Source organism: Manihot esculenta, chromosome 15 (genome assembly GCF_001659605.2).
Source record: "Manihot esculenta cultivar AM560-2 chromosome 15, M.esculenta_v8, whole genome shotgun sequence".
In the NCBI taxonomy this organism is placed as follows: domain Eukaryota; kingdom Viridiplantae; phylum Streptophyta; class Magnoliopsida; order Malpighiales; family Euphorbiaceae; genus Manihot; species Manihot esculenta.
Window position 1 is genome coordinate 3,739,033 of NC_035175.2, and position 26,243 is coordinate 3,765,275.

The window sequence follows — 26,243 nt, forward strand, 5'->3', positions numbered from 1 at the left end:
TTGTTTGTTTCCCTCTTCTGTCATTTTATTTTTATTAAATATGATAAAAATCTAATTGAAATTCTTAAATTCATAAATTTGATGACTCGACACTTCATATATCTTTAACTAGTAATTATAGTTTGAGTCTCAACAGTCCTCTTCATTTTAAAATTATTTTCATTCTTATAAAAGAACGTGAAAAAACTTATAAACATTAATTAATTAAAGGACCAGTTTAAGTAATTGACTTCAGTTTATAAATTAAATTTTAATTAATTAATTATTAAAATTCTAAATTAATTAAACCAACTCATATCATATCAAAATTAGAAAAAAAAAAAGAGCAAATCAAATCAATTTAATCTATTAGTTTCAATGTGTCTTTCTGTTTATTTTAAACCCATTTTTAATTATATTTTGAACAAAATATATTAATTAATTAAAATAGATAACTATTTATTCAATTCTGACAAACTGATTTAAAAATAAATTAAATTGAATCAAATTACTAACAAAATAAAACTAAAATATTAAATTGAATCAATTTCAATCATGTATTATCTTATTTAGTTTATAATAATAAAAAAATAGTGTAATAACTATATTATGCAATGTAACTTTAATCAAAATTATATATACATAATTCACGATCGTCACACTTCCGACGCCTAAGCTCTGCGCATTGCGCTCATGAACTGAAAAAACAATAAACGCACAATAAAAGTTTGTCATATATTTGCTGTATATCAGTGTTTTCAATTCAATCAATCCCTTCCATACCCAAACACAAATGCCCACTAATTTTGTTTCTCCAAACATAAAAAAGCAACAAAGGGACTTTCTTATTGTCATCTATCAAAAAAATGACAACTGGATTTGCCAATGATTGGGAAGGCGGGCCTCTTAGAACAACTCTTAATTTTTCATCTGTTGCAAAAGAATGATGCTATAATTAACTCAACATATACAGATTATGACGTCCGTTGGATTGCCAAAACATAGGCAAGGAAAGCTATTCAGATACCCATATCATATCAAATAAGTTTGCTGGTTCTTCGTCTTGATGGCCCTCCAGGAAATAGCTTCATTATCCACCCCAAAACCCTTTCAACCACCTAATTCATGAAAGAAAAATCAGCTGTCACACATGGCTGCACATAATACTTCAGAGTTTTCTTTTCTAAAATATATTTCCAAGTAATCCTCTTAGACTTTAAATGATTGTTTTAACATAATGAAGCAAATAAAAATAAATAAATAAATCTATACGTTGTTATGGGGATATCAACAGTCTATGGAGTATAGAAGAAAAGCAGAGGACAAACTAGATAGGTTGTCTGATAGTGCAACAATTCTATAGAACACTCCATTTGTAGTTCAAATAATCATTTAGTCATATGACTAGGTCTTATCTTTTTTTTTCTTTAAATGACATTAGCAAGTCCAGAACCTGCTCATTGATAATGATAATATACAGTAGCCGGTCTCAGATATCATACCTCATCACCCTCATCTGCATATGTAGTGTTGTCCTGTGCAGTACGAGAATCAGGTAACCTTGAAGGGATATTCTCATTCGCCATCCTTTGAGCAGTCAAAAGCTCTAATCGTTGAGTCTGAGCCTCGAGCTTGCGTGACAACTCATTGTTTAAATCCTTCATTTGTTAAAGAATAGAATGGATAATTTACATAAGCAAGCCAGACTGAAAATTTTATTAAAAATTTAAAATTTAGAAAAAGAAAAAGGGAGTCCCTCAAAAAGATGAAATAAATCTTTTCACCTGAGATTAGCATAGCAATCTCACTGACCTCTACAGATATCTTGACAAATATTATATTTTCCTCATTTAGTCAAGTAACTTTATTTTATGACAGTAATACACCAAGTTTAATATGTTCCACTTATGCTACAACAGAGTCTGCTCCATTCTCCCACACTGGAATGAATTACAGAACATGAGTAGAGATGGAAGCATTACAGGAAAGAGGCACATATCTACAAGTGGTGTTCCAAGAAAATATAATAATTAGAAAATCTATAGGAACACAAATAAGTACAGGCTAACAGCACAGCTTATAAATTAGGGAGATTTAAAATTTAATCCTAGAGTATTGCCACTATCTACAAGTCAGTCACTGTATTTTCCAAAAATCATTGAACAGCCCCTGTAGTTTTAATCATTAACAAAAGGCCTTTCCATCTATTTTCAACCCTTTTTGTCGTTAGAACAATGTGAAAAGACTATCATACCCTTATATTCAGATATATTTTTAAAAAAAATCTCCATCACCAAAATCCCTAACCTGTTCTACTCGTACTCAAGTCCTCATTTCCTTAGGCAGACAGCCGTCCCACCGTCCTCTCCTCCTTAATCTAGGCTCCTCCTCACACCAAAAAAGCCATTCAATCCAACACTTATACAACAACCCCTCACCACAATGACACCCCCCCTCCCAAAAAAAAAGGAAAAGTAAATAAATAAACTTCCTTGCTGACCATCTTCCCTTCCATACCTTGATAGCCCTGAAACAGAACCCAGCCATCAAATTCTGAAACAAATTGGCATCTGGTGGGGTAGTAGACAATTCCAACAACTTCTCTCTCATCACCCTCAGTCAAATACAAATGTCCATTTATTCTCCTCCCCACACAACATACAAACATTGCTCCAGCACTCACCATTTTCAAATCCCATTAATCATACCTCCAAATCCCCAGCAGCCAAAACTGGCTCAAAGATACTATCATCCAAAAGCTCAAAGCCAAATCATTCTAAAGTACAGTTAGTGGTGTTACCACTCCTGTAACTATCAAAATCCAAAACAAAAGATCCAAGTAATCCATGATTGTCCCTTTTGCCCTTTTCCCTGACAGCCTCATCAAAACTACTAACACCATCCCCATCAGATTCAGTATCTACCACCTTAAGCCCTTGTAGCTCGTCAATCTCATCTAAGTCAATTACTTCTTCAGGCTCTAATTTCTTGATCCCTCAGCAACTTCTTCATTTTCTTAATTGGTTCTTGGTTTTACAAGTCCTTTCTTTCACCACACAGTATCATTCCTGCCTTTACCTCCACTACCAGTGACATTGCCTTCCACATCATCTCCATCCAAAGAATTGAGAATGGGTTATTGGCATTTGCAACTGTTGGTTCAGCATACGACATTTTGCAGGTATTTGCATGATCATTTACTGCTGGGCACAGTCACCAGCTGCACCACATCAAACCATAATGGTGAGAGTTGGTGAAGGAGGGCAACGTTGGGTTTTCAAAATCTCTCTCCCATATGACCAAGTTTATAACAGGAATGGGTTAAAATTGGATGGAAAAACGGAGTCAGAAGTCAAGGGCGTATTAATGAGTTTTGAAAACAAGAATTGACCTATAAATAATGGCAATACCAAGGGACTAACTTGTAAATCTCCCCGAAAAAATTACCTTAAGTCTGGAATGTTGAGCTGACTCAGATGCCAATGCTTGTATCAACTCTTCCTTTTCTATTGCTAACTGCACCACAAAAGATAAGTAAAAAAAAAAACATATCTTACTATTATGTAGTCTACTTCAGCAGTCCTTTCCTATTTGTCACCCCAACTCCTCCACCCTAAAGAACAGAAGCAGCATGGTTTTTTTCCTTTTGGGGGGAAGGGGGGAGGGAGGGGCAGTGAACGGCTAGAAGCATAGAACTGCAAAAAACAACAATAGCTGAAGAGCATACCTCAGAAATTAGTGTATTAATGTTTTCAATCATTCTCATCTGATCTAAAGGTATATACGCAGATGAAACTTCAAGATTTGACTGGCTACTTTCAGGTAGCATGGGAAAACTGGGGCTATCACTTCCAACAAGTGAAGCAGCATTTATTTCCTGGTTGGAAGTGTTAGGGCTGGCATCTGCAATTTGTATCAAAATAAGAAGCCATGACTTCAAAAGCAAGAAAACCAACTTTAAAGAACAAATCACAAATAAAAGTTCAGTTAGTCACAGCTGTTATCATTCATTATGCTTCATCTGAAACCTCAGTTTCAATAGCAAAAACAATAATAATGTCTACTATGGCCAATATTTAGACCGACTAAAAGTAACCCACAAATTTAGGATCAGTCAAGGATGCAACAGCTTTACCTGATTTGGGAATATTCATTTCACTGAACTTTGAATGTGGTCCAAAAACAAAGGAGGATATGAAAGGGAAAAAACTCAAGAAGTAACTTAAGCCCATCTAATTGGGTTTCCAAAATTTTGCAGTTTTGCCTAAAAATGTGGTTTACTATATCATGAAATGAATTTCATTAGAAATTTTTACCTAAATCTTCTGTAGTCGTTGACATATCCCTTTTATTACTGTGACTCTTACTGACATCAATTGACTTTCCACTTGCTGAAGCTTTCCGTAACTTGGATTGCAATAGTTTCTTCTCTGTAATGTAAAAATTACCAGTTATAGAAAAATTATAAAAGCATCTTACTTTTCATTCATGATTATCAATCAGTTGAAAATCCATCCCTCAAGAAATATATCAGGGTGTGCTTTGGAACTATGAAAAAATGGTTCTGCAGATTTTATTTCAAATTATTAGATACATTGATATACAAGCAAATGAACTACAAGGTGAGAAGGCTGACCACATATGAAAATATACCTTCTTGAAGAGCATCAATTGTTGATTGCAAGTCCTGACGATCTTTCTCTAGGCTGGACATTTTCTTTCTGCAAAATTCAGTATGTGTTGTAATTGTTGAATGTCCTTATAACTTAAGATAGCAGGACAAGAACATAAGCAATTGAAATATAACGAGGACTGCTATGAAGTATCACCAAATGAAAAGGGAATATAAGAAATAGTGTAATATATTGAAAAGGAAGCGCCACTTCAATTGTTGTTATCATTTACGAGGAAACAATTAATCTAAAGTCTAGACTAAAAGTGCATTATGTTTGTACTCTGTACAACAAATAAGCATTAACATCAAGCACTACAAGTGTTTAAAAAAAATGGAGATGCGAGGAGGAAATATAAAGATATAGAATTACTTCTGTAGAATAGTCTGCCCTAAGGTTAACCAAGGAAATAGCATTCACTTACAAGACCAGCTGGAAGTAATCTGTCACTCCTTGGTCCAATCAAGATCAGAAAGCAATACCTTTCAAGTCTAATGCTATCACCAACTGATACTAGTGACAACCACCATAATAATAGAGTTCAATACTAGGAGTGGACTATTCTAAATGGAAATGATAGCTCATGTTCTGGTCATTCCTAGGAACATCCATCCACTTGTTTTCTAAGCAAAGAGAAAATTCCATAAGTAAATAACTGCCAGCCAGTAGCCACTGCCATTTGGCCTATTTGGAAGAAAGAAAGCCTTTCATTTTGCACATAGCGACGCTCCATTCAAGTGGCATTGCAGACATTCACACAAAAGCCTCTACTTGAGCCAGTCATCTGTGTTTTGTTAAAGCATCTGTATCATGGCGACAATGGATTCTCAAATGCCTGTTTCTGAATATATAGTCCTTATTATCTCTTAAAGTAGCTCGACTTCAATGTTATGAAATGTTCTTTCATAATGCATGCATAACAAGCACATATAATTAAACAAAATGCTTCAGTATAGTCAGTCTAGGGATGCCAGTGCAGCTACTCTTGCCAAAGCACAAATTTGGATGCTTTAGCCAAAAAGCAGTGAAAGCCTTCTTTGACGTGCTCTAGGGCTACCGTGGCCATAACAATTACGGAAGCAGCATCCCAAAAAGCACCCAAGAATAGCTTTTAGCCAAAGCTTTCAACTCAGAAGTACCTGCAACCCCCAATAACATACTTTGCATCTAGCATTGAAAACAACCAGTGCATATACCCTAATATGAATGCAGTGCAGCAGCACAAGAGGATCAAGTTAGAATGAAAATGTACATCACAAATTATCCACTTTCAGTCAATAAAAGGAAAAAGCATACTTGTAAGAAGCAATTTCAGTATGTGAGTTCTCCAATTGCCTCTCCAGCTTTAGTTCATTAGACCTTAGTCTGAGTGCCTGCATAAATTAGTTATAGGGCTTGAAGATCCAGCATTTATTTCAACATGTAACCTCAGAATCTAGAAAGTCCAACAAAAGCTTGAAGCAAAAAATGGGATAGAAGTGCTATTTTAAAGAAGGCAACGAATAACAAGAAAAAACAAGCATACCAACAAAATTCACTACCTTCTCTTCCAAACCAATAACCTCAGAGGCCAAAATTTTTCCACGTTCATCAGCAGCATTACACTCCAGTTTTGCATTTGCATATTCCATTTTGACAGAATCAAGTTCCACCTGGTAACATCAATGGCACACAAGAAGCAAACTGTTAAGGGACCAGATTAACAGTCTATTTGTAAATTGTAATGTGTTCTGATCAATCCCAGTTATTTGATCAGCATTGTCCACCTAATAGCCATTGCCACAGCAGTTCAAGTAAAAATAAATACATCTAGAACACCCAATCCTTTTTTCCTTCTCTCCTTGGGCCCACAGACTGTTCCTTAGCCAACCTCAAACATCACAGAGGTGACAAACATGGAACCCACTATTGGGGTGGTGTTGTGGTAGTAGTGGTTTCTAATAAGGAACAGTGATGATAAATGGACAGCAATGGTCATCAGGGACCATGAAATGACTTGATGACTGGTGATGGCTAGGCCCCCTTATCAACGCAACTTGAGATCAACATAAAGAAATTGAACAGTGAAAATGTTGTCAAGATTAGCATACATGTCCTATAACCTTTGAAAGTGAGGATACCTGTTATCATCCAGAAACGGGACATTTGAAACAACCTAAAACACGAATGCTGATTTTGGTCAGCATTTTGTGTAGTTTTCTCCTTGTCATTTCAAAAATCTTAAAAATTATGAATTCAATCTTAGAAGAATCTTATCACAGCATTACAAGAAAAAATATTTTCCACCAAACTGGCTATTGGCATGTGGCAATGAACTTCTGTTGAATGTAGAACAGTTTATGCTCACCTCATCTGAGGGCTCAAGAATATACCAAACAAGCACTCATTTCCATCAGTCAAATAAGCTAGAGAAAACTAATGACAGAGAAGTATGCAACCATGCCATCGCTATCAGGTGACTGAACTTCAGCAGTTCCAAGATAATTTTTAGTATGAATATAGATAACAGACATCACTTATATGATATATCACAAGTTCACAACTTAAAAAATAAAAATAGAGAAAACGCAAAAAGAAAAGGGGATCTTAATGCATGGAATCCTAAAAATTAAGTCCTCTAACTAGTAACACGGCAGAAGTATATCATACATGCACGGACATCCACGAAAGTACCCGATAGATGCATACATAAGAAACAGCAAGTAGGAAAGAAATAAAACTGACCAAAAGGGCCTTGATTTCCTCCTGCAATTTCTCCATCTCAGATTTTAGTTGGCTGACAACAATTCTCTGGAGAAAGTCAAATGAATGTGCCAATAAGAAAAATAAATTAAAACAAAGATGATTTATAAATGAAATAAATAAGCATCACAAGATAGGTTGAATGATTAAAACAAAATTGGGCCTAAGCCAAGTGAAGGACTGTTATTCTCCTCTTTAACTATCAAAACACAAAGCCATAATGCCACAAGGATCTCATTTTGGGAGCCCACCTGTTGATTATAATTATCGGTCAATGATGAGTTTTCAGCAGCCAAGGACTCTGCCAAAGCACGAGAAGCGTCGAGAGCTCGTTGCAAAGAGAACTTTTCTTGTGTCAAGTCTTCAATATGCTGCCCAAGAGGACCAATGTTAACGGCAGTAGAGGGAGGAAGCCGATGCAATAAACTAACAGAGACAGCAAAACCCATATAATAATACATGTAAGCTATCGTAACAAACTAACAATAGACGTGTAAAAACAAAATGTGAAGGTTCTGTTTAATTTTCCATATAAATGGCATAAACATTTTAACTCTTCAATGCATTGAGAAAATATTCTTCAATAATGATATATACAGTAGTTTTAAAAGCTTTCAAAAGCATCAGAAGGACCCGAATGGGTAAACACAAGTATATATTATCAAGGATACAAGATCAAGAGTACCATCGATGACAGTCCAAACCCATATCAAAATTACCAACAATGACCATCCAAACCCATGAATACCAATTTCTTTTGGAGAATCAGGAAAAAACAACAAATGGCTCATGTAGAACATGGACTTAATTCCATGAAAACTTGTGAAAGGCTCAAGGCGCACCAAGGCGCAAAGGGGGTTTGGAGCCTAGCGCGCGCTCGAGCAACTCGAGGCGCAAAAAAATAAAAAGTAAAAAATCCATTAAAATTCAAGTAACATAAAGCTAAATGCAATAAAATCAAATGCCAAACATCAAATGCAATATAATCTTTACTTGTTTGCTACTTCCACAATCACAATTCACAAATCACATTATCACAATCCACAATTCACGTTCACAATAAACCCTAAATTATTGTTTGCTAACTACATTCACAAATCTCAATTTACTTGATTAATTAACATGATAATATATAAACGGATAATTAACATAAAGTTAAAAAAAATCAACAATAACAGCACAATAGCAGGCTGGTTGGCAATGGCAGAGCAGCATGCCAGCGGTATGACAACCATGGGGAGAGAAAGAGTAAAGAAAAAGAGAAAGAATAAAGAAAGGAAGGAGAATGATAAACTCAAAAAAAGGAATTATATGTTGAGAATGAACTGAAGAGATGAAATCTAGGTATGTTGAAGTCTTGAATATTGATTTTTTCTTCATCTCCTTCCTCTTTTTCTCTTCCTTTTTCTTCCTCTTCTTTTTTTTCCCTCTTTTTCCTTCTCTCTCCTGCGGCTGCTGCTGGCTGCTGAAGTTGTTGTTAAAGTCTAGGACAAATTTTGAAGCCCTTTTATAGAGGGCACCTGGAAGGGCACGGGCATGCCTCGCCTGTGCCTTGCGCCCAAGGACACCTCAGGCACAGCCCGCCTGGTACCCCCCAGGCACTAGGCCTGGGGCCTGGTGCACGCCTTTCATAACACCTCCACCACAGAAAAATGATTACCTGTTCCAAAGCAGCAAAATCTTCATTTTGTTTAGATGAATATAGCTCATGCTTTCTCTCCAAGCCATTTTCATTAACATTCTGTGACATTAGATCAAACCCATTGCTAGAGGACACAGAAAATTTCATCAACTGCTCTCCCACAGATTCATTCTGTGCTGTTGCCTTCTGGAAAGCAGATGATCCTGGATCATCCATGCCATCTGAGTTTAAGGTACTAGGAATAGATTGCTGCTTCTGTGGCTCAGTGCTTTGCAAAGCTGAAGGAGCTCTAGGAACATTAAGTGAATCAAGGAAGGATGGTCGAGATCTCCTAGAATTAGGTTCAGATGTTCCTGGGAATTGTTGAACATGATTTGTGGAGCTCCTGATATCTGAACTGGAACTAACTGATTCAAATGTTTGCACATCTCTACCATGTACGCTAGGAAAACTACTGTGTAAACTACTAAATTTTCTTTCTCCAATATCTGAATTCATGGAACCATTGAAGTGCAGATTGCCACCGCTCATGTCTTGCTCAACCTCAAGATTGGACCCTCTCAAGTTGTTACTAGGCTGAATAAAGTCCACTGCAAAGGCCCAAAACAAAGAGAGAAGGTGAACAAATTCCATAAATAAATGTCTTATAAAGGACAAATTCACGAGTCACATCCTTGTCATATAAACAGGTAGAAATGCAAAACCACGAAGATAAAATTACATTCAATAGGAAAGTGCATACCATCAGTGGCTAGTGTGCTGGGATAATTGCCCTTAATTTTCAGTTGAGAGGCAGAATTTTGAGGTGAGGTAAATGCATAATCCTTCAAAAAATTATTGTTTTCCGTTGACTGGAATGGAGTATATTGACTATAACTGCTATCAAAACCTAGACCTTCTTGTGAGTGTGAAGTAATAGACTGGTCTGAAAATTTGCCATATGACACTTGACCTTGTCGTCCAGCATACATTTTGGAATCATTACTCATTTCTTCTGTCCCTTTGTAATTATTAACACCTAATCCTGTAAATCCCGATGCATCATATCCCTTATAATCATGATTATTTGTGCGTCTCTGAAGTAGATCTGCCAAAGATGTCGTGGAATCATTCTCTGATAGAGGTTTAGCAACTGCACCTTCCAAAAAATTTTTGGCAGCTTTTGTGGTCCTATTAGTTATGTTGCTGTCATTATTGATAAATCCATTGCATGATTCAACAGGTCTGCCAGGCCCATCAGATGTACCAGCTCCATCTGAATCTGTAATCCTTACATGTTCAGCCTCTAAAGGTTGTTTCTGATCTCCACTAACATCAGAAGCAAGAGGTTGACTTGTGGCTGCAGCTTTTTTGGCTCGGTCTGCGGCTTTTTTCTTACGGAACTCTTCCAGCTGGGAAGGGGAAAAGGCAACAACATAAAAATTGAGAAAGTTGACATTTAAAAAAAAATTAATACTAATAATAATAAATGGTGAAATCAATCTTCCTAGAGATGATTCATGTATTATACTCATGAATTAAAATTTATAAAAAAGAAAACAATTTTTTTAACAAAAATGGGATTAGCAATGATAATGCTGATAAATATAAATGTTGGAAACAATTGCAGCCACTAAACCCAATAAAATCTATTAATGCCCGCTAACCAAAGCACATTTCGAGAGTGAATATATTCCTGAAGTTGAAGCATTATCATATAAACTACTTGCTTTCAAGCAATGAATCCACATTGCACAGCCTGAGATTATGACCACAATTGTCTCTAAATTGGATTTGAATCAAAGAAGCATGCATGCTTAAGCACAAGAAAGAACTCACAAACCATGAAAGCAGTGAAAGAAAATGCAATAAACAGCAACACATCACCTTGGGCATTTACAGCTAATGATTTTCTGACAACGTGATAAATTTTGATGTTGAATGTCAAAGCTTGAACAGGGGTCTAATTAATATTAATGTCTCAAGTTAATAAGTTATATTACAAATACATGTGCCCTAGGATGCATAATGACCATTTCTTAACATCATGTCTAGTATCAAATGGAAGTCTAGACCATTATCTGTCACTCTAAGTCAGAAAATTAGAAAACGAGCTTAAGTCTTCCTCTATTGATTTCAGCTAGTATGGTTGCAGTCTCGTGTACACGGAAACATAAAGTTGGGGGTGTAATGGCACTCAGACTCCACCTCACATACTTGATGCAACCAACCCAAACTCTATTTAGCATATGCTTAAAACATTAAAATACATTCGTCAAGTAAATCCTCATTCATAAAAATTAAACAAATCTACCCTAGAAGCAGATACAATTCAACATTATAGGGCCAATGCTTACTCAGATAAAAACCGTTACCAAGCAAAGAAACTAACCAATCTTTCATTTCTGCCAAAACCAAACAGACCACAACCATTAATTTAGAAGAATAAAATTAACGACCGCACCAATCACAAAATTGAATTGCAAACAGTATAGATATAGGGAAAATTTGCCTTTATGTTTGGCAAAAGTAACACATTTCGGCAGATAATTGATAATACTACAAATTTGCGTGAAACCCATAAAACAATTACGCATACCCGTCTCTTTCCGGCTTCAAGATGCTCCTGTTTCCGTGAGCTTGGCAACACCTGAGCCGAGGCCATTTAACCCTCCAAATCCCCAAAAGATAGCAACCTCAAATCTCACCCAATTAAATCATCTACCAAAAAAAATTTAAAAAGAAAACTGTCACCAATCGGCATCAAGAATCCCAAAAGAGAAAACCTAGTGTTTGGAATTGAATACGGATCAGGATTTTTTTAAAAATAAATAAATAAATGTTATAATTTTTTCAAATGGTAAGCCAAATTGGAATCGAAATTGAAATATGTTTGAATTTTGAAAACGATGATGGCACTGAATCTTAGATTCGTACAGACCAACTGAGCCGAGGCGATGTTCGATCGGATCGGGGAGAGATGAAGGAGGAGGGAGCTGTGTGCTCGTGCAAATTGAGGTATCCTGGCAGGCAGATCTCCTCGCTTTTTTCCTTCTTATTTTTCTTTTCTTTTTTTCTTTTTTTGAAATTTTGCCCTTTTTGAGTTTAAATTCGGTGGGTAGGAGAGTACCAGCTGCTGGTGCTTTTGAAATTTGACATCTGGTAGATCTGCTGCAGGTCGCTGATCACGACCTTTTTCTTTCCTTTTTATCAATAATTATTTGATAAAAAAATAATAACAATAATATAATTACGTATTTATTAATTTTAAAATATAATATGACCTTCAATTAAAACGATTTGATTTAATTAGTATGCAATTGAAGATAAACTTAAAAAAATGTAATGTAAAATTGAAAGAAATTATATAAAATAATGTAAAAATTAAACCATTCCAATTCACTTAAAAAATTAAAAAAAAATAAAAATCAAGTAAGATTGAAATAACTTGGCGAGAGAAGTTGGTGCATACAAAATGAGAAAAAAAGCTACCAAACCAACCTATGCAGCTAAAACCATCACAAAGCCAACATCAGGGGAAAAACTGAGGCTACGAGCAAGCTCACCTTTTGCAATCCCACAAACTATACAAGAAACTAAACAATCCGCTATAATAGGAAATAGAAAACTTCTAAAGAAAGACTAAAATAAGAATCAAACCAAAATTAAAAATTAAAAACCCAAAAAGAAAATTAGGGGATGCTATTTTGTTTATAATTTAGGTTCCAGAATATTTTTCATATTTTATAGTATTTAAAATATTTAAAAATTTTAGTTAATAAAAAATATTATTTTTAATTAAAAAATAAATTATTTTAAGAAAAATAACTTTTTTTAAAAGGCAATTTTTTTATATTTTAAAATATTTATTAGGATTTATATATATATAATTATTAATAAATTTTATTTTTTAAATTAAAATTAAGTAATAAAAAATAAATTATATTATTAAAAAATATTTTTTATAAATAATATTTTATATTAAACACAAAACATTTTTTAAATATAAATTATTTTTCATAAATAAACGGAATATTAATAAATTGAAACTCATTATTGAGAGTCATATTTTCTAAAAAAATTATTAATTAATTTATCAATTTTTAAAAAATATATTAAAATATTAATAAAATTTTAAATTTTTTAATCAGTATTTTTATTATTTTTAGCAATTAAATATTACAAATAAAAATTTAAAATAATTTCAATACAAATGGACTAATTAATAAATTTTTTATGAGAATCATTAAAGAGGTAATAAATTTTTACAAATCATAAAAATTAATAATAAAATATTTAATAATTAAAATTAATGAAAAAATTAATTAGTAGATATTTTAAATATTAATAATATTTTAATATATTTTTTAAAATTAAAAAATTAAAAAATTAATTAATAATTTTTTAATAATATAGTGATTAAATAGTAAATTTTTTATAATAAATTAATTAAAATTTTTAATTTTTAAGATTATTGATTTTTACAGATAATATGATGCATAAAAAATGTAAAATTAATAAAATTTTAAAATTTTTAATAGATATAGTAAAAAAGTTATATTTCTTTTTCTTAGTTTTTAATACTATAAATCTAAAAACTTAGATAAAAGTTATTATCAAAACTAATTTATAAGTATTTTTATCTAATAATATAAAAATAAAGGAAAAATCATTTGTATCTACGTCACCTTTTTAATTATTTTCTTTTAAAGTTATCGCCTATACATGTCATAAGAGATTGGAAACGTTTTTGCTGTGATTATAAAATGAGATATAAAAGATTTTATAAAGAGGCCACGGATTTTTTTTCTGAAATGGGTTCGAGAATTAGATGTAAAATTTAAGATTTTTCAAATTTACTGATTTTGTGAATGTAAATATGTCATGAATATTAACTCGCTGAAATATTAAATGAAATATATTTATGAAATTTTATTGCATTATTATTTAGTTTAATATTTAAAATTCAGATTTAATCTTATTTCCTTAATTTCTTACTAGAAAACAAAATTTATTGTATGATTATTATTGATTTTATTCCTTTATATGGAAGATACGAAATTAATAGTGTTTGTAATATTTTTGAAATATTTTAGTGTAATGAAAAAGAAAAGGTTGAATTTATTATTTTTGGATGCAGAGATGGAGTATCTTCCTATAAATAGGCTAGATGGCATGGGTATTGAATAAGAAGAAAAATAAGTGATGTTGTAAAATCCAATAAAAAATAGATTAATATGTATTTTGATAAGGTTAGTATAATTTGTCTTTTTTTTGTTTTATTTTTTTTCTTTTTGTCATTTAGTGACATGTAATCGCCATTATGTATTTGGACTCTTCTCTCACAGTCACAATGGTTGTATGTATGGATATATTTTGTCCTTTTTCTATCGTCAGACAGCCATTTGATTTCATCCGGTGCTATGTGGATACGATTCTAAATGTCACGGGATTTATTATCTCACGGAGTTAAAAGGATAAATATGGTCAGGCCTTCAATGCATAGGCTCAAACCCGGTCCAACTCATCAAAGTGAAGTTTGGACTTGCATGTGAAACAAACCTATATATTGGGTCTCAATAGAGTTAAGACTTGACCTTTTTAGCATGGGTTCAATCAGGGTCGGGGTGTACATGGCCCGGTTATTATCAAATGCCCCTTTACCTGCTCATTAATTATTTTATGATTAATTAGGAGTAAATCCTGAAACTCCAATTATTATTGCACGGCTCTAAGAGAGTTCTTGTTAAAATGTCTCCTCTTCGCTTTTACCCATTTTAAATTTACGCTCTTGCTTTCACTTGATGTTCTGCCTCTTGCGGTGTTTCTATTATCTTGCCATTTCTCTTCTCTATAATTCCTACCTTTCCAATCAGAGGTACATTTTACTCTTCTCATGGTTTATGCTAGGATTCCCGATGTAGTGGGTCTGGTGTTCTTTATCACCTCTTCCTCCTTTTCTCACTACTTTTCCAGTGACTATTTTGTCACTACCATCTATAGAATTAGGGATGTCTTACCTAATGAGCATATCGTTTTCCCCTACTCACCACCGGCGGGTTTGATAGACGCCCAGCAAAGATGTGTAACTTGGTCTTTTTCGTCAAATAATGCGATTTTGAGTTGACCTTCCCTTTTAACCCTTTCTTTATTGAGGTATTCCGCCATTTTAAGGTGTCTCCTCGAATATTGTCCCCAATTCTATATTGTTCATGTGCTATTTTGAGTCTGTTTGCCTTTGTTGGGATTTTGCCCCTTCTATTAAGTTATTCTGCATATTTTTCACCTCGTTAGGTCTACCCACGGGTTCTATTACTTCAGTCCTCAGGCCGGACTATCCATGTTTATTGGGTATAAGGATTCGATAAAAAGTTAGGCAAGGCATTTTGTAGTTGTCTAGCTAAAAGAGGGCTTAGTGATCAATTGGAATATTGACCTCTCCTGGGAAGAGGTCCCTCAAGGCTGTAACGACCTTTCTAGATTAAGCCTAGTGGACCAAATTTGTCTTCTCTGACTGACTTCAGAAGAAATATGACGTCAAGAAGTACATGTTTATGTATGACCTGCGGGACTGCCAGGAAGCTGGTATTCTTTTATGATTTCTTTCTTTCATGTTTTCCTTTCATTGGTTCGAGCTCTAACTGGATTAGTGTTTTCTTTTCAGCTATTGATGTATCAATGGGCACCATCAAGCTTCTCAAGAATTTCACCTTGTCCCGGGAGAGTATGAAGGCGACCATGGCCGCTTTCAAGGCCAACAAATCCGTATTTGATGTGACGCGAGAGGTTTTCTAGGCTGCGGACCCTACATTTACGGTTCGTCGCTCTGCCCTTGCCCATGCGCCTTCCCTGGCTTTGGTGCCTGTGACAGAAGGCTCTCCCTCTGCAACATGTAGGACATCGGTTCTCACTAAAGCGCTAGCTTCTGCCAAGACTTCTCCTGCTCCCAAGGAAACTCCTAAGGAGCCCATCACGCTCAGCGAGTAGGCTGTGGGAGCTGTCGTGATTGGTGGCGAGGCTACCAAACTTGCCTAGACTTCAGAACCCATGACCGAAGGAAGGGCTGCTAAGCGGGCCCGAAACTTGAAACCTACCGGGGCAGCCCCTTCTCCCCCGATTAATAAAGGGAAAAAGGCAATGGATCACTTGTCATCTACCCCGGACAATGAGTTATTGAATGCCGCTGAGGTGACTGTTGAGTCCATGCTGGCCTCTACAGCTAAGATGCTATGCGAGAGGATGTTTGGGGGGTCCCAGATGCTTCTGATCCCCACTTCCTGGCCCTCATCAGCCATCTGGCTTGCTCCACTAAGCAACAGGTGGTCTTCAGCTCGACACTCCATAGAGGACCTTGGGGACAGTTTGAGGGAGATGTTCCTCATAGTAAGTTATTTGCTCTCTTGAGAATATTTTTAATCTTTTAGCTTTCTTAACCTCGCTTTTGCTTTTCTGTAGTAGACTTTTGGCGTGTTCATGAAAATCGACACTTGAAACCATTCCTTCTAGAGCTCGATGGAACAATGTATCGCTAAGAAACGTTGGGATGAGAATATAATTGCCACTGGTGAGGCTCGCGGGCACATTATTGAGTTTCAAGGGCAAATCGAGGGTCTCACCAAGCAGCTAGGGGAGATGAGAGATGTAATACCCGGCTAGAATCCGGCACCGGAAGTCCTGTTGTCTGGTGGACTCCGGGGTGTTGGGATTCTATATAAGGGTAGGAGTTATGTTTTCTACATGTTATGATGTGTTTTATGGTTTTACAGGTCTATAGTTTTGAGTTTTGAAGAGAAAATGGGTCATGGAGACTTAGCCAAGTTCGGCCGCCGAAGGTAAGTTCGGCCGCCGAAAGTGCCCAATATTCGGCTTCCGAATTCAGGTTCGGCCCCCGAATGTTGCATGGTTTTGCATGCGATCCGGCAGCCGAAGCTGAGTTGCTTAGCCAGCAGTTTGGTATCCCTTAGTCAGCATTTTGGACAGGTGTTATCACCAGATCATGTCCAGAAGTTGGCCACGTCTCCCTTGGTTTATTTGCTGAGTTTAAGCAGCTCATGCAGAGTGTTTTGAGGGTTTGAATATTTTGCAGCAAAAAGCTCCGTTTGTGTGAGTTTGAGAGTTTGAGGAAAGTTGGTCCGTTTTCCTTAGTTCAGAGTGTTCAGCTTCTTGTTACAGGAGGTAAGTAATGCTCTTGAACCTGTTTATGTGTTTTCTGAAGGTTTTATGGAAGTTAAGGGAGAGAGATGTATGTGTAAGTGAGAAGTAGTGGTTTTGATGAGTTATGCATGTATACATGTTGCTGTGTTACGTTTGATTTGTTGTTTGGGGTTATTAGATAGTTTTGGACCCCTGTGATCATATATGTGAGTATATGTAGTTGGAGTATATATGGTTTGAGTGGGTGAAGGGAAGCTGAGTTCGGGATGAACTCAGGTTCGGCAGCCGATGGTTCATTCGGCCGCCGAACCTCTTGCATGGTGGCTTAGGCTGCCACAGCTTGCCCCCGCGAGTTTTGCATGTTCGGCTCTGTTTGGGGGGATTCGGCCGCCGAAGGTGCCGCCGAAGGTGCTTGAGTTTCGTCTCTGGAGAGGACTTTCGGCCGCCGAACCTGCCGCCGAAAGTGTCCTGTCCAGCTTTCTTTTGCATGCTGTGCATGGATAGTTGAGTGAGTTTAAGGGGATTCTTGGGGCAGTTTAAGAGAGTTATTTCTACGTTTGTTTGGTCCCTCATTTGAGTCCATCTGTATAGGTACAGACCAGAGGAACCAGAGAGAGCAGCAGTGAGTACTGCTCCAGAGGTTCAGAGCCTGCAGAGTCAGTCAGTCCAGATAGCCAGAGGTGAGTGGAACTAAACTTATGACTTTTAATGGAACCACAAACTGCTTTTAGCATATCTCATGCATCATGTTTATGCCATAGGTTGATTGCATTAGTATTCACGAATCTGTTGCATTGCATCGTTATTTGGTGATGTGAGTGAATGCTGAATGATCCAATAGTCTCAGACAGGAAGTCCAGGAGCCTTTGACTACGCCCTGGCAGGTATAGCGAAGTCCAGGAGCCTTTGACTACGCCCTGGCAGGTATAGCAAAGTCCAGGAGCCTTTGACTACGCCCTGGCAATGGTAAGTACAAAGGTGTTATATATAATTCTTAAACCATTCTCTGGCTTTCCTGCATTTTAATGTGAAACCTGCCATCTCAATGGCTCTCCTATCATCTGCTCCCAATTCACTGGTTATCATTCTAACTGCTCTGAGGTAATCAAATGGATCATCTCCCGTGTTGTATTTAGGAGCATCCAATTTCAAGTACTCCGTCATTTGGACTTTACCTCCAGATGAGCTAGGTTCATGTTTATCAACAACAGGGGCTACTGGTTCTGGTGGTGGTACTGGTTCATTTGGCTCTAGGTGTGCTGCACTTGGATGGATAGGGGAAGAGGGATACATAGGATATGGTGGATAGTAAGGATAAGGCATATAAGGCATATAAGGAGGATATGGCACAAAACTCGAGTACTCCGACATACCTCCCAGTAATGTATGTTTTGTACATGATCTGTGACGGTCCATTTTGGGGTCGTTACAAGAGAGGAGGTCACCGAGGCTTCCCAACGAGCTTCTGCGGCAGAGTCTCATCAAGATGAAGCCTCACAACTGTCCGCTTTGTAGGAGACCCGTCATCAGCGTTATGAGGCCGGGGCCCAGCGCAATGAGGCTTTGGCTCATGCTGCTGTCCTCTAGCAAGAGCTCAACAAATGTATCGAGGAGCTGAGGGGCATGACTTCAGAGATGGAGGAGTCCCGACTTCAGCAATAACAACTCCGCCAAGAGGTCTCTGCCTTGGAAGAGAGGTGTACTTTGTTGTTGATGGATGCTCGGGCTGCAGAGGACAGGGTCCAGCAGGCCTGTAAGGAGTGGTTCTAAGAGTACAAGGACTATGCAGAATTGAAGGAGAAGATCCAGCAGGCCTATGAAGCGCGATTGGAGGAATATAAGGCCTCGACAGAGCTAAAGGAGATGATATACAAAGAGACCTTCCGCATGTACACTTCAGGCTTCAACCAGGGCCTAAAGCAGCTCGGAATGCCCCCTCCACTCCGTTGGCTGACCTGTGAGCCCCCAAACTCAATTCTGATGGCGAGGAGTTTGCTATGGAGAGGATGACAACCCCTTGCCCAATAACCCTCCTCCTTTGCCCTCTGGACTGCAGGGGGAATTCTGTAAATGACCTAGTCAATTGTGTAGTTCCATAAATGTCTTATAGTTCAAGACATGCTCCTGGGGGTTTTTCATTCCATCATAGGCTGCCATGGTTGGCATCATGAATTTTTTTGGAATGGTTTCTTGTTGAACCATTCTCACAAATGGTGATGAGGTTCGCAACAGAAGACTATTTTTGTCTTGTGCTTCTAACCATGTCAGTAGTTGCTCTTTGAACCTTTCTAGCTTTTAATCTACATCCACGTCTTCTCTTCTAGGCGTATTCTCCAAGCAATAGTTTCTTTTTAGCTCTTCACTCTCCGACCTTTCTGCTGGCTCTGAGGAGTAGCTCTCAGCTCCATCATTCTCAATAAGCTCTCTCACTACCCTGCCTCTTGCTCTGGCTATCGGCTCGTTTCTCTGACTGGCCTTTCCATCTCCGTCATCTATTCTCCTACTATTCTGCTGAGGAGCTTGATAGTTTAACATGGGTTGGGGCTCATTGACGTTGAGCCCCTCGGCTACAGGTGGTATACTCAACGGAGTGCTTAGCCCTCTCTATTGCAATATCTGCCCTAGCCACTGGGTAGTGTTCTGTAACTGGAGAGCCATACTTTACAGCTCTTGGTCAAACAAGATAGTTCGAGACATGGTTTCGGTTGAGCTCAGTAACCTGTTAAACAATATAGGTGGCTGGTTTAATGGGGCAGTTGAGCTAGAGAATGAGGACTGCGGTCCTTCCTGAGTTGAAATCAGGTTGTTTGGGGTGTTTCCAATATGGTTTTCACCGTAAATGGCCATGTAGATCTCAATAAGTGAAATGAGGATGAGAACTTCGGTGATGAAAATATATCATTCGTTTCCACAGACGGCGCCAATTGATGTCCTGAGATATAGTAAAATGTAGGCTCAAAATGTATTTTGATAAGTTTTGTATAGTTTGTCTCTCTTCTACTTTCTTTATTCATCTTTCCTTTTCTCCTCTAGTGATTCTGTATTTGTAATCTCCTACAATAATCAGGCTGGCGATACGTACGGACATACTGTGTATTTTTTCATCGTCAGACGATCATTTAATTACATTCGCCGTCATGTAGATTAATTATCGGGTGTTACAGAATTTATTATTTTACGGAGTCAAAGAGATAAATATGGTCAGACCTCCCATACGTAGTTCGAGCTCGGTTCAGTTCATTAAAATAAAGTTTGAATTTGTATGAAACATACCTATATATTGAGTTTAAATAGGGTTAAAGTTTGACATTTTCGATGCGGGTTCAATCAGAATCAAGATGTCTAAGGCTCAATTATCATCGATAAGAATCAAAGTTGTGAGATCGATGTTCTGACAATGGATGGGATTCATTTAGCGGCGCATAGAATTTGGATGAAATAAGGGATCGGTGGCGGCAGCGGCGGGTAGCGGTAAGATTGGGCGGTGTTTTATCGTCTTGTCCGTTCCTAGCATTGATTAGAGTTATATTGTTGTTTTTCGGGACATCCTTAAAATAGAATTGTTACACCGAGGTTTCAAGACTATGGCCCATGCTAGAAGTATTAGAATTGTTACACTCTCTCACTCAAATCTTTTATTCTCGTCCTCTTATTTTTCTTATTAGCTTCTTTCTGCTATTTTTTCTTTTTCTTTTTTTTGTTGTACTATGATGATCTTCTCCTCATTTCTGCTTCCTCTTAATGCTGTTTGTTGCTGTGCTGTTCTCCTCTTGTTGCTTCTCCCCTTTGCTGTTTTACTTCGCTAATTAAGGTTTTGCTTTTCTTTTTTTCTATTGTTTTATGCTTTCAATTTTTATTTTTAATTTAATCGAGGAAATTACTTTTTACATATGTTATTCTGGTTGTAATTTTGTTTTGAGATTTTTTTTGATATGTCGTTTTGTTAAATCTATATTCTGTTTGGAGGATATTTTTTAAGATAATAAAGGGTTTTTCAAAATTTAAAAACTTTGATTTGCATAGAGGATTTAAAGTAAAGTTTTTGTAGATTTTCAAAAACTTTAAAAACACCTCTTCAATTTTCAGTCTACTAAATTGATGAGTTGAAAATATTTCATTTTAAAAACTTTTAAATTTTTTAAAAGACTTTATGGTATGATAAAAATTTATTAAGATTTAATTATAAAAAATCTTATTTTCTGAAATCATAACTTAGAAACCTTTATTTTACTCCATGTCATTCCAAACAAAGCATTAAAGGATGGGTGATTAGGAATTAACAAGTTGAATTTCAAACTTTCAAATTCAATTAAATATATTTGATTGTCAAATTAATTAATTATTTGAATGCTAATTTAATTAATAGTCAAGTGAGTAGCTATTGCATAAATTTATGAGCATTTATTATAAATAGGAGGGTTAGAAAACTATCCCCACATTGGGGATGCAAATGCAAAGTATCAATTTAATAATTTGTAAGTTATATAATTAACAGAACTAAATTATGAAAACTAATTAATATACAAAGAGAATAATAATTATAATAGTCATAAATAATAATTTTATTTGAAGTTTTAAATTTACAAAATGAATTCTTTAATTTTATTTTTTCGCATTCTTCCTTACTACCCCAATTTTAGAATTATTTCTTCAAAATTATAATAGGTTTTTGGGAACCCATAGTAATAAATAATGATCTCTTTTGTTAGTCGCAATGATTTTTCCTCTTAGGTCGTCCTGGAAACGACGTCGTTACTAGACAAGTTTGACACCGGTTTTGCAAAAATTAACGAGGGATTAGCAGAGTATAGTCAAAATTACATGCGCACGCACGCCTACTCAGCTTTTCAAGACAATAAGCCTGTGAGTACATATCTACTTGGTGCTTATAGGATCCGTACACGTAGGCTTCCCAAGATGATCCGGTGTACTGTATGTGGACGATAATCCATCTCCCGCAAAACGACAAGACGTTAAGGAAAGATAAAAAGACGATGTCATCCTCCGCACACGTGATTTCAGTTCACCTCCCCTCTTCTTTCTTCGCTCTCTTCCTGTTCTCTTCGATGGCTCCGACCAGGCCCGAAGAAATGAATGAACCCAATGACATGGAAGAGGTCGACGACACCACTTCATCGTCTCCTCGCACTACCGCTGTCCATTTTGGTGGAGGAGAATCGATGCCTGAGGAGATGAAAGGGTCGAACAGGAAGAAGAAGAGGAAGAAGAGAGTCCAATTGGATGGATATGAAGTGGCTGACAACGCTAATGGTGATTGTCTTCAACAAGACCCTTTGGATGTCCTTGGTTGGGACTTGATGATGAAGATTCTTAGTAATCTCGACGCACGCAGCGTGGCACTATCTCTCCTTGTCTCTCGCAGGTGGCACCGCCTCGCTTCTAGTGATCGTCTCTGGAGCTCTAAGGTTATCTTGGTTTAATTAGTTGTCCTTCCTCTTAATTCTTGAGAATTTGAATAACTTATTTCTTGTTTTCCTGGTCGTTATTTTCGGTGTATTCTTTAGGTCTTAGTTGTTTGAGTGTTTGATTAATTGCCTATATGGGGTTTTAATCTTTTCGTTGAGTTTTCGGGATTTGGCTTTGGAATTGAATTCCATATAGACATAATTATTATCTCATAATTATGTTGAATCTAATGATTGAAGTTTATATGTAGAATGCACCTAATTTAGCAATGTTTATAAGATCTCTTCAGTAATTTTCATTTTTTGGAATTCATTATTGCTTCCTAGTAATATCTGGAGACTACTTTATCTAAAAAGCTTGGTAATTGGCATGGAGTGGCATAATACAATATTATCTGAAATGGAAGAAAAAAGTACTTAATACTGTTGAAAACATCTGTTGGTGTTATATTTAAACCAAAATTAGCATAGGAGCAGGGGTAAAATTCACTAGATTCCAGGGTGCTCAACCTTTAAACTATGGATCTTAGGCTTTGAGGTTAAACTGTTGGGTCATCTGGTCTTAATTGAGTTTTAACAATGATTTTTCTTGGCAATTCAGCTGATCACATAACAACTTTAATTTACCTTATGCGTTGCACATGTTCTTTTCCTTTTTGGGTCCATATCCTCACCTTTTCCTTTTTGGTCCATATCCTTAAGCCTTATATATGTAGAAATTTTACGATACAACGATTGTATATACAACGTGTTTATTATAACCATTGTTCATGATGAATCCCATATAGGTCCTACTAGAATTGAGGGTCAATGTCTAATTGTTGTACATAAAATGGTCACATTCAATAATATCTCCTTATATAAACTTTATAGGTTCTTTAACATATGATTATGTTGCGAAGGATCTAGATGATATCTGTCACATAAACTGCCCTATATCTTGATGTCTATGGTCAATATATGTGCTGCCTTTATTTTCCTTATGTTGAAACTGCAGCATTTCTTTTTCTTTTTCTCTTTTTAATGATAAGAAACAAGAATTTCACTGATGTACCTGAGGACTACCTGCCAAGATGCTTTGATGATAATATACAGATTGAAGGCTCTTGGAAAGTGGAAACAGAACCATAGTCGAGAGAAATTAATATGAAGCTATCCCACTTTTTCATTTTTTACTTCTCTCTCTCTCTCTCTCTCTCCCTCTTCTCATATTGCTGCTCCAATTTAGGCAGTGTTGTCATATTAAGCCCTTTGTATGTTACATTACATTCATGGGAAACCTTTTTTTAGCAAAGAAGAGGTCTAAACCAAGCTTTTTGTTGGGTCAAGTTCTGAGCCATATACATACGCATATCTTGCATCTAAGTAGGATTCACAGAATATTGTTACCCAATGATCCTTTTTACTTTTATCTTGTTTCTTTCATTATTGAAAGAAGTCTAAGTTAGCAATATTTTTTTCTTTAGTGCGAGGAATTGTGGCTCGGAAAAGCGCACATTCCTCGCTTGTCACAGGTTCGGGGAATATCCAAGTTGGCTGCTTATTCATTATCTGTTATCGATGGCAAACGAGTAAGTAATGAGTAATCCATGCCCAGTTTTTCCTTTATTCTCTCCTGTTTTTCAATATGCACTGTGCATATGCAAAAGGCCGCTAGCAAAGGACTAACACAAAGTGTTTTTTTTGTTTATCCTTTATGCTAGACTCGTATCATGAGGGATGATCTATGTGATCATGTTTGGGAATTCCATTTTACAAAGGTATGTTCTTCTTTATGGAGTACAAATTATTTTGAAAGCAGAATACCTGACATGACTTGTTAATAAAGTCTGCCATCCAGATCCAGTGCAATGATGATTGAACTAGTTTGAAGCATGCATGCTTATGGCCCTGGAACACGTTAGTAATGGATCAGTTTAATGACAAAAAATATCAAAATCATCTATTTTTGTTGATTATAACCTTGTATAGCTTTTGCAATGATATTCTTTGGAATTTCAAGGAAGAGGTCAAGAATTTTAGTTTACCTCTTTGTCAATGTTACAAATATTTCTATTATAACTGTCTATTGGTGATCCTACACGTTTATTTTCACAGTTAATTTGCTATTTTCATCCAGGCTTTTCTTAACATGCATGGCTGGCTTTGCTATACCTTAATTACTGGAACTTCTTATCTTTTCTGCATACCATGCCCAATAATTCCAATAACACTCCTTATTTATTGCCATGGGTTTTTAGACTAATATCCATCAGTCACCAACTCATGGATCATACTTCTTCAATTTGTGGCTTATTGTTCGCTAAAGTCCTGTTGCAATTCATTGCCATGAATGTTTGACATATAATCAAAATGGTCTTAGGTGGCTCCAGAATATTGGAGAAATCTTGATCCCTACTGGAAAGGCACTGGTCCTCCCATGCGTCGCTACTTTCATCAAGATGGAAGCCAAACTGCGGATCCTGGTGATAGGGTATGGGGCGGCCATGAATGCTGTTTTTCAATTGTAACTAGTTTTATCTGGGATGGGACAATCAGGGAGCACTATGTTAGGATAAACCGATGGCCCCGAATGTCTGTGTCTAGGAAACAGGACTGGAGCTGGGAAATGTCCAATCACCTCTTTTGCTATTCCAGTATTCCTGATGCCTCTAAGGAAGGTGGGACTGGGCCACTCTTTTTGGTTATGTAAGTATCTTTCTTCTAAATGTATACTTGGTTTAGGATCTTTGCTTGGGGCCACACATATATGAAGTAACTGGGGATTGTGCACTTCTTTTCTGTGTATATCTTGGTAGTGGATTATAGATGTGGTAGTAACTAATCATGCTCAAGGTCTGTAACTCGTGCGTGCTTTACCAAACAAATAAACTTTTCAATCGATAAATGTAGCTTTGTGTTTTCCATGTAAATTTGCTTGTGTTATTGATTGTTGTTGTTCTGCTGTCTTTTTTGCCCTTTTAAATTTTAACTTATGCACATGGGTTAGAGCCCTGGAATGTTAGTTTGCTTGATTATGAGTATTTATTCGATGTAATGGATAACTTTTATTATAGTGGTAGATAAACATCCCAAGTACTTCTTAGCTTACCATTTGGGAGTCCGTCCGTCCTTTTTTTTTTTGAAAGATAAAATTCATACACTGATCGCAACTACTGGATTCCTTACTTATCACCTTTGATTATCATTCACATCATAAAAACCTTAGTGGTATGCCCTTCTCCACATTTATCTTTATAGACAAATCAGTTGCCGGTGGATGTGAGAGTTCTTTTTACATCCTGAACTTAGCTTCTTGTTTTGTTTTGTTTTGTTTTGTTTTTTTGAAAAGAGTTGCTTCTTGTTTTTGAAACCAGCCTTTATTTTGGCGAATATGATCCTGGACATGTTACATATTTTAGGGTGAAAATGAATCGAGTGATTTAACACTATTTGATTTTCGGAAAAAATTCTACTCCACTTTTTTATTTGAAGAACTGATCTTAATTTTTAGTTTTTAAACTTGTTTAACGCACAAACTGAATTTAAGCTTATTAGTTACTCTGGGTATGTATCTTCTTTCAAATTGTAAATTGACTCATTTTATGAATTTGAATTAATTTATTTATGGACTCTTCAATCAACTCGTTTATAATGGTTAACTATTTT

At 36.2% G+C, this 26,243-nt stretch overlaps 2 protein-coding genes across 4 annotated transcripts; one reads left to right on the top strand and one right to left on the bottom strand.

Moving 5' to 3' along the window:
- Positions 1–689: 689 nt before the first annotated feature.
- On the bottom strand, positions 690–12,140 carry LOC110600913 (protein BLISTER). 3 transcript variants are annotated; one of them, XM_021737836.2, is made up of 14 exons: positions 11,953–12,138; positions 11,615–11,736; positions 9,779–10,427; positions 9,055–9,626; positions 7,646–7,765; positions 7,377–7,442; positions 6,194–6,304; positions 5,949–6,025; positions 4,633–4,700; positions 4,296–4,409; positions 3,707–3,882; positions 3,427–3,495; positions 1,482–1,637; positions 690–1,097 (listed from the first exon to the last, which is right to left on the bottom strand). In XM_021737836.2, exons 2-14 carry the CDS (start codon positions 11,678–11,680, stop codon positions 1,017–1,019), a joined length of 2,325 nt encoding a protein of 774 aa, XP_021593528.1. In that variant the 5' UTR covers positions 11,681–11,736; positions 11,953–12,138; the 3' UTR covers positions 690–1,016. The 3 variants fall into 3 exon arrangements, with proteins under 3 accessions (XP_021593528.1, XP_021593527.1, XP_021593529.1); XM_021737835.2 differs by having other exon boundaries at positions 11,957–12,137; XM_021737837.2 differs by lacking the exons at positions 690–1,097; positions 1,482–1,637 and adding an exon at positions 2,460–3,199 and having other exon boundaries at positions 11,957–12,140.
- Positions 12,141–22,172: 10,032 nt separating this feature from the next.
- Positions 22,173–25,507, top strand: LOC110602463. The gene is made up of 4 exons (XM_021739992.2): positions 22,173–22,595; positions 24,062–24,166; positions 24,299–24,355; positions 24,958–25,507. The coding sequence occupies exons 1-4, from the start codon at positions 22,236–22,238 to the stop codon at positions 25,285–25,287; spliced, it is 852 nt and encodes a 283-aa protein (XP_021595684.1). The 5' UTR covers positions 22,173–22,235; the 3' UTR covers positions 25,288–25,507.
- Positions 25,508–26,243: the final 736 nt, after the last annotated feature.

What these genes read in the sequence shown, in the direction of transcription:
- LOC110600913 (XM_021737836.2), bottom strand. Translation starts at nt 11,680, where the DNA reads ATGGCCTCGGCTCAGGTGTTGCCAAGCTCACGGAAACAGGAGCATCTT. An exon ending in AATTGATGCTCTTCAAGAAG is followed by an intron (nt 4,410 to 4,632) that starts GTATATTTTCAT and finishes TTTACATTACAG; the next exon opens with AGAAGAAACTATTGCAATCC. An exon ending in CTCAACATTCCAGACTTAAG is followed by an intron (nt 1,638 to 3,426) that starts GTAATTTTTTCG and finishes TAACAAATGAAG; the next exon opens with GATTTAAACAATGAGTTGTC.
- LOC110602463 (XM_021739992.2), top strand. Translation starts at nt 22,236, where the DNA reads ATGGCTCCGACCAGGCCCGAAGAAATGAATGAACCCAATGACATGGAA. An exon ending in ATCGTCTCTGGAGCTCTAAG is followed by an intron (nt 22,596 to 24,061) that starts GTTATCTTGGTT and finishes TTTTTTCTTTAG; the next exon opens with TGCGAGGAATTGTGGCTCGG. An exon ending in GGGAATTCCATTTTACAAAG is followed by an intron (nt 24,356 to 24,957) that starts GTATGTTCTTCT and finishes AAATGGTCTTAG; the next exon opens with GTGGCTCCAGAATATTGGAG.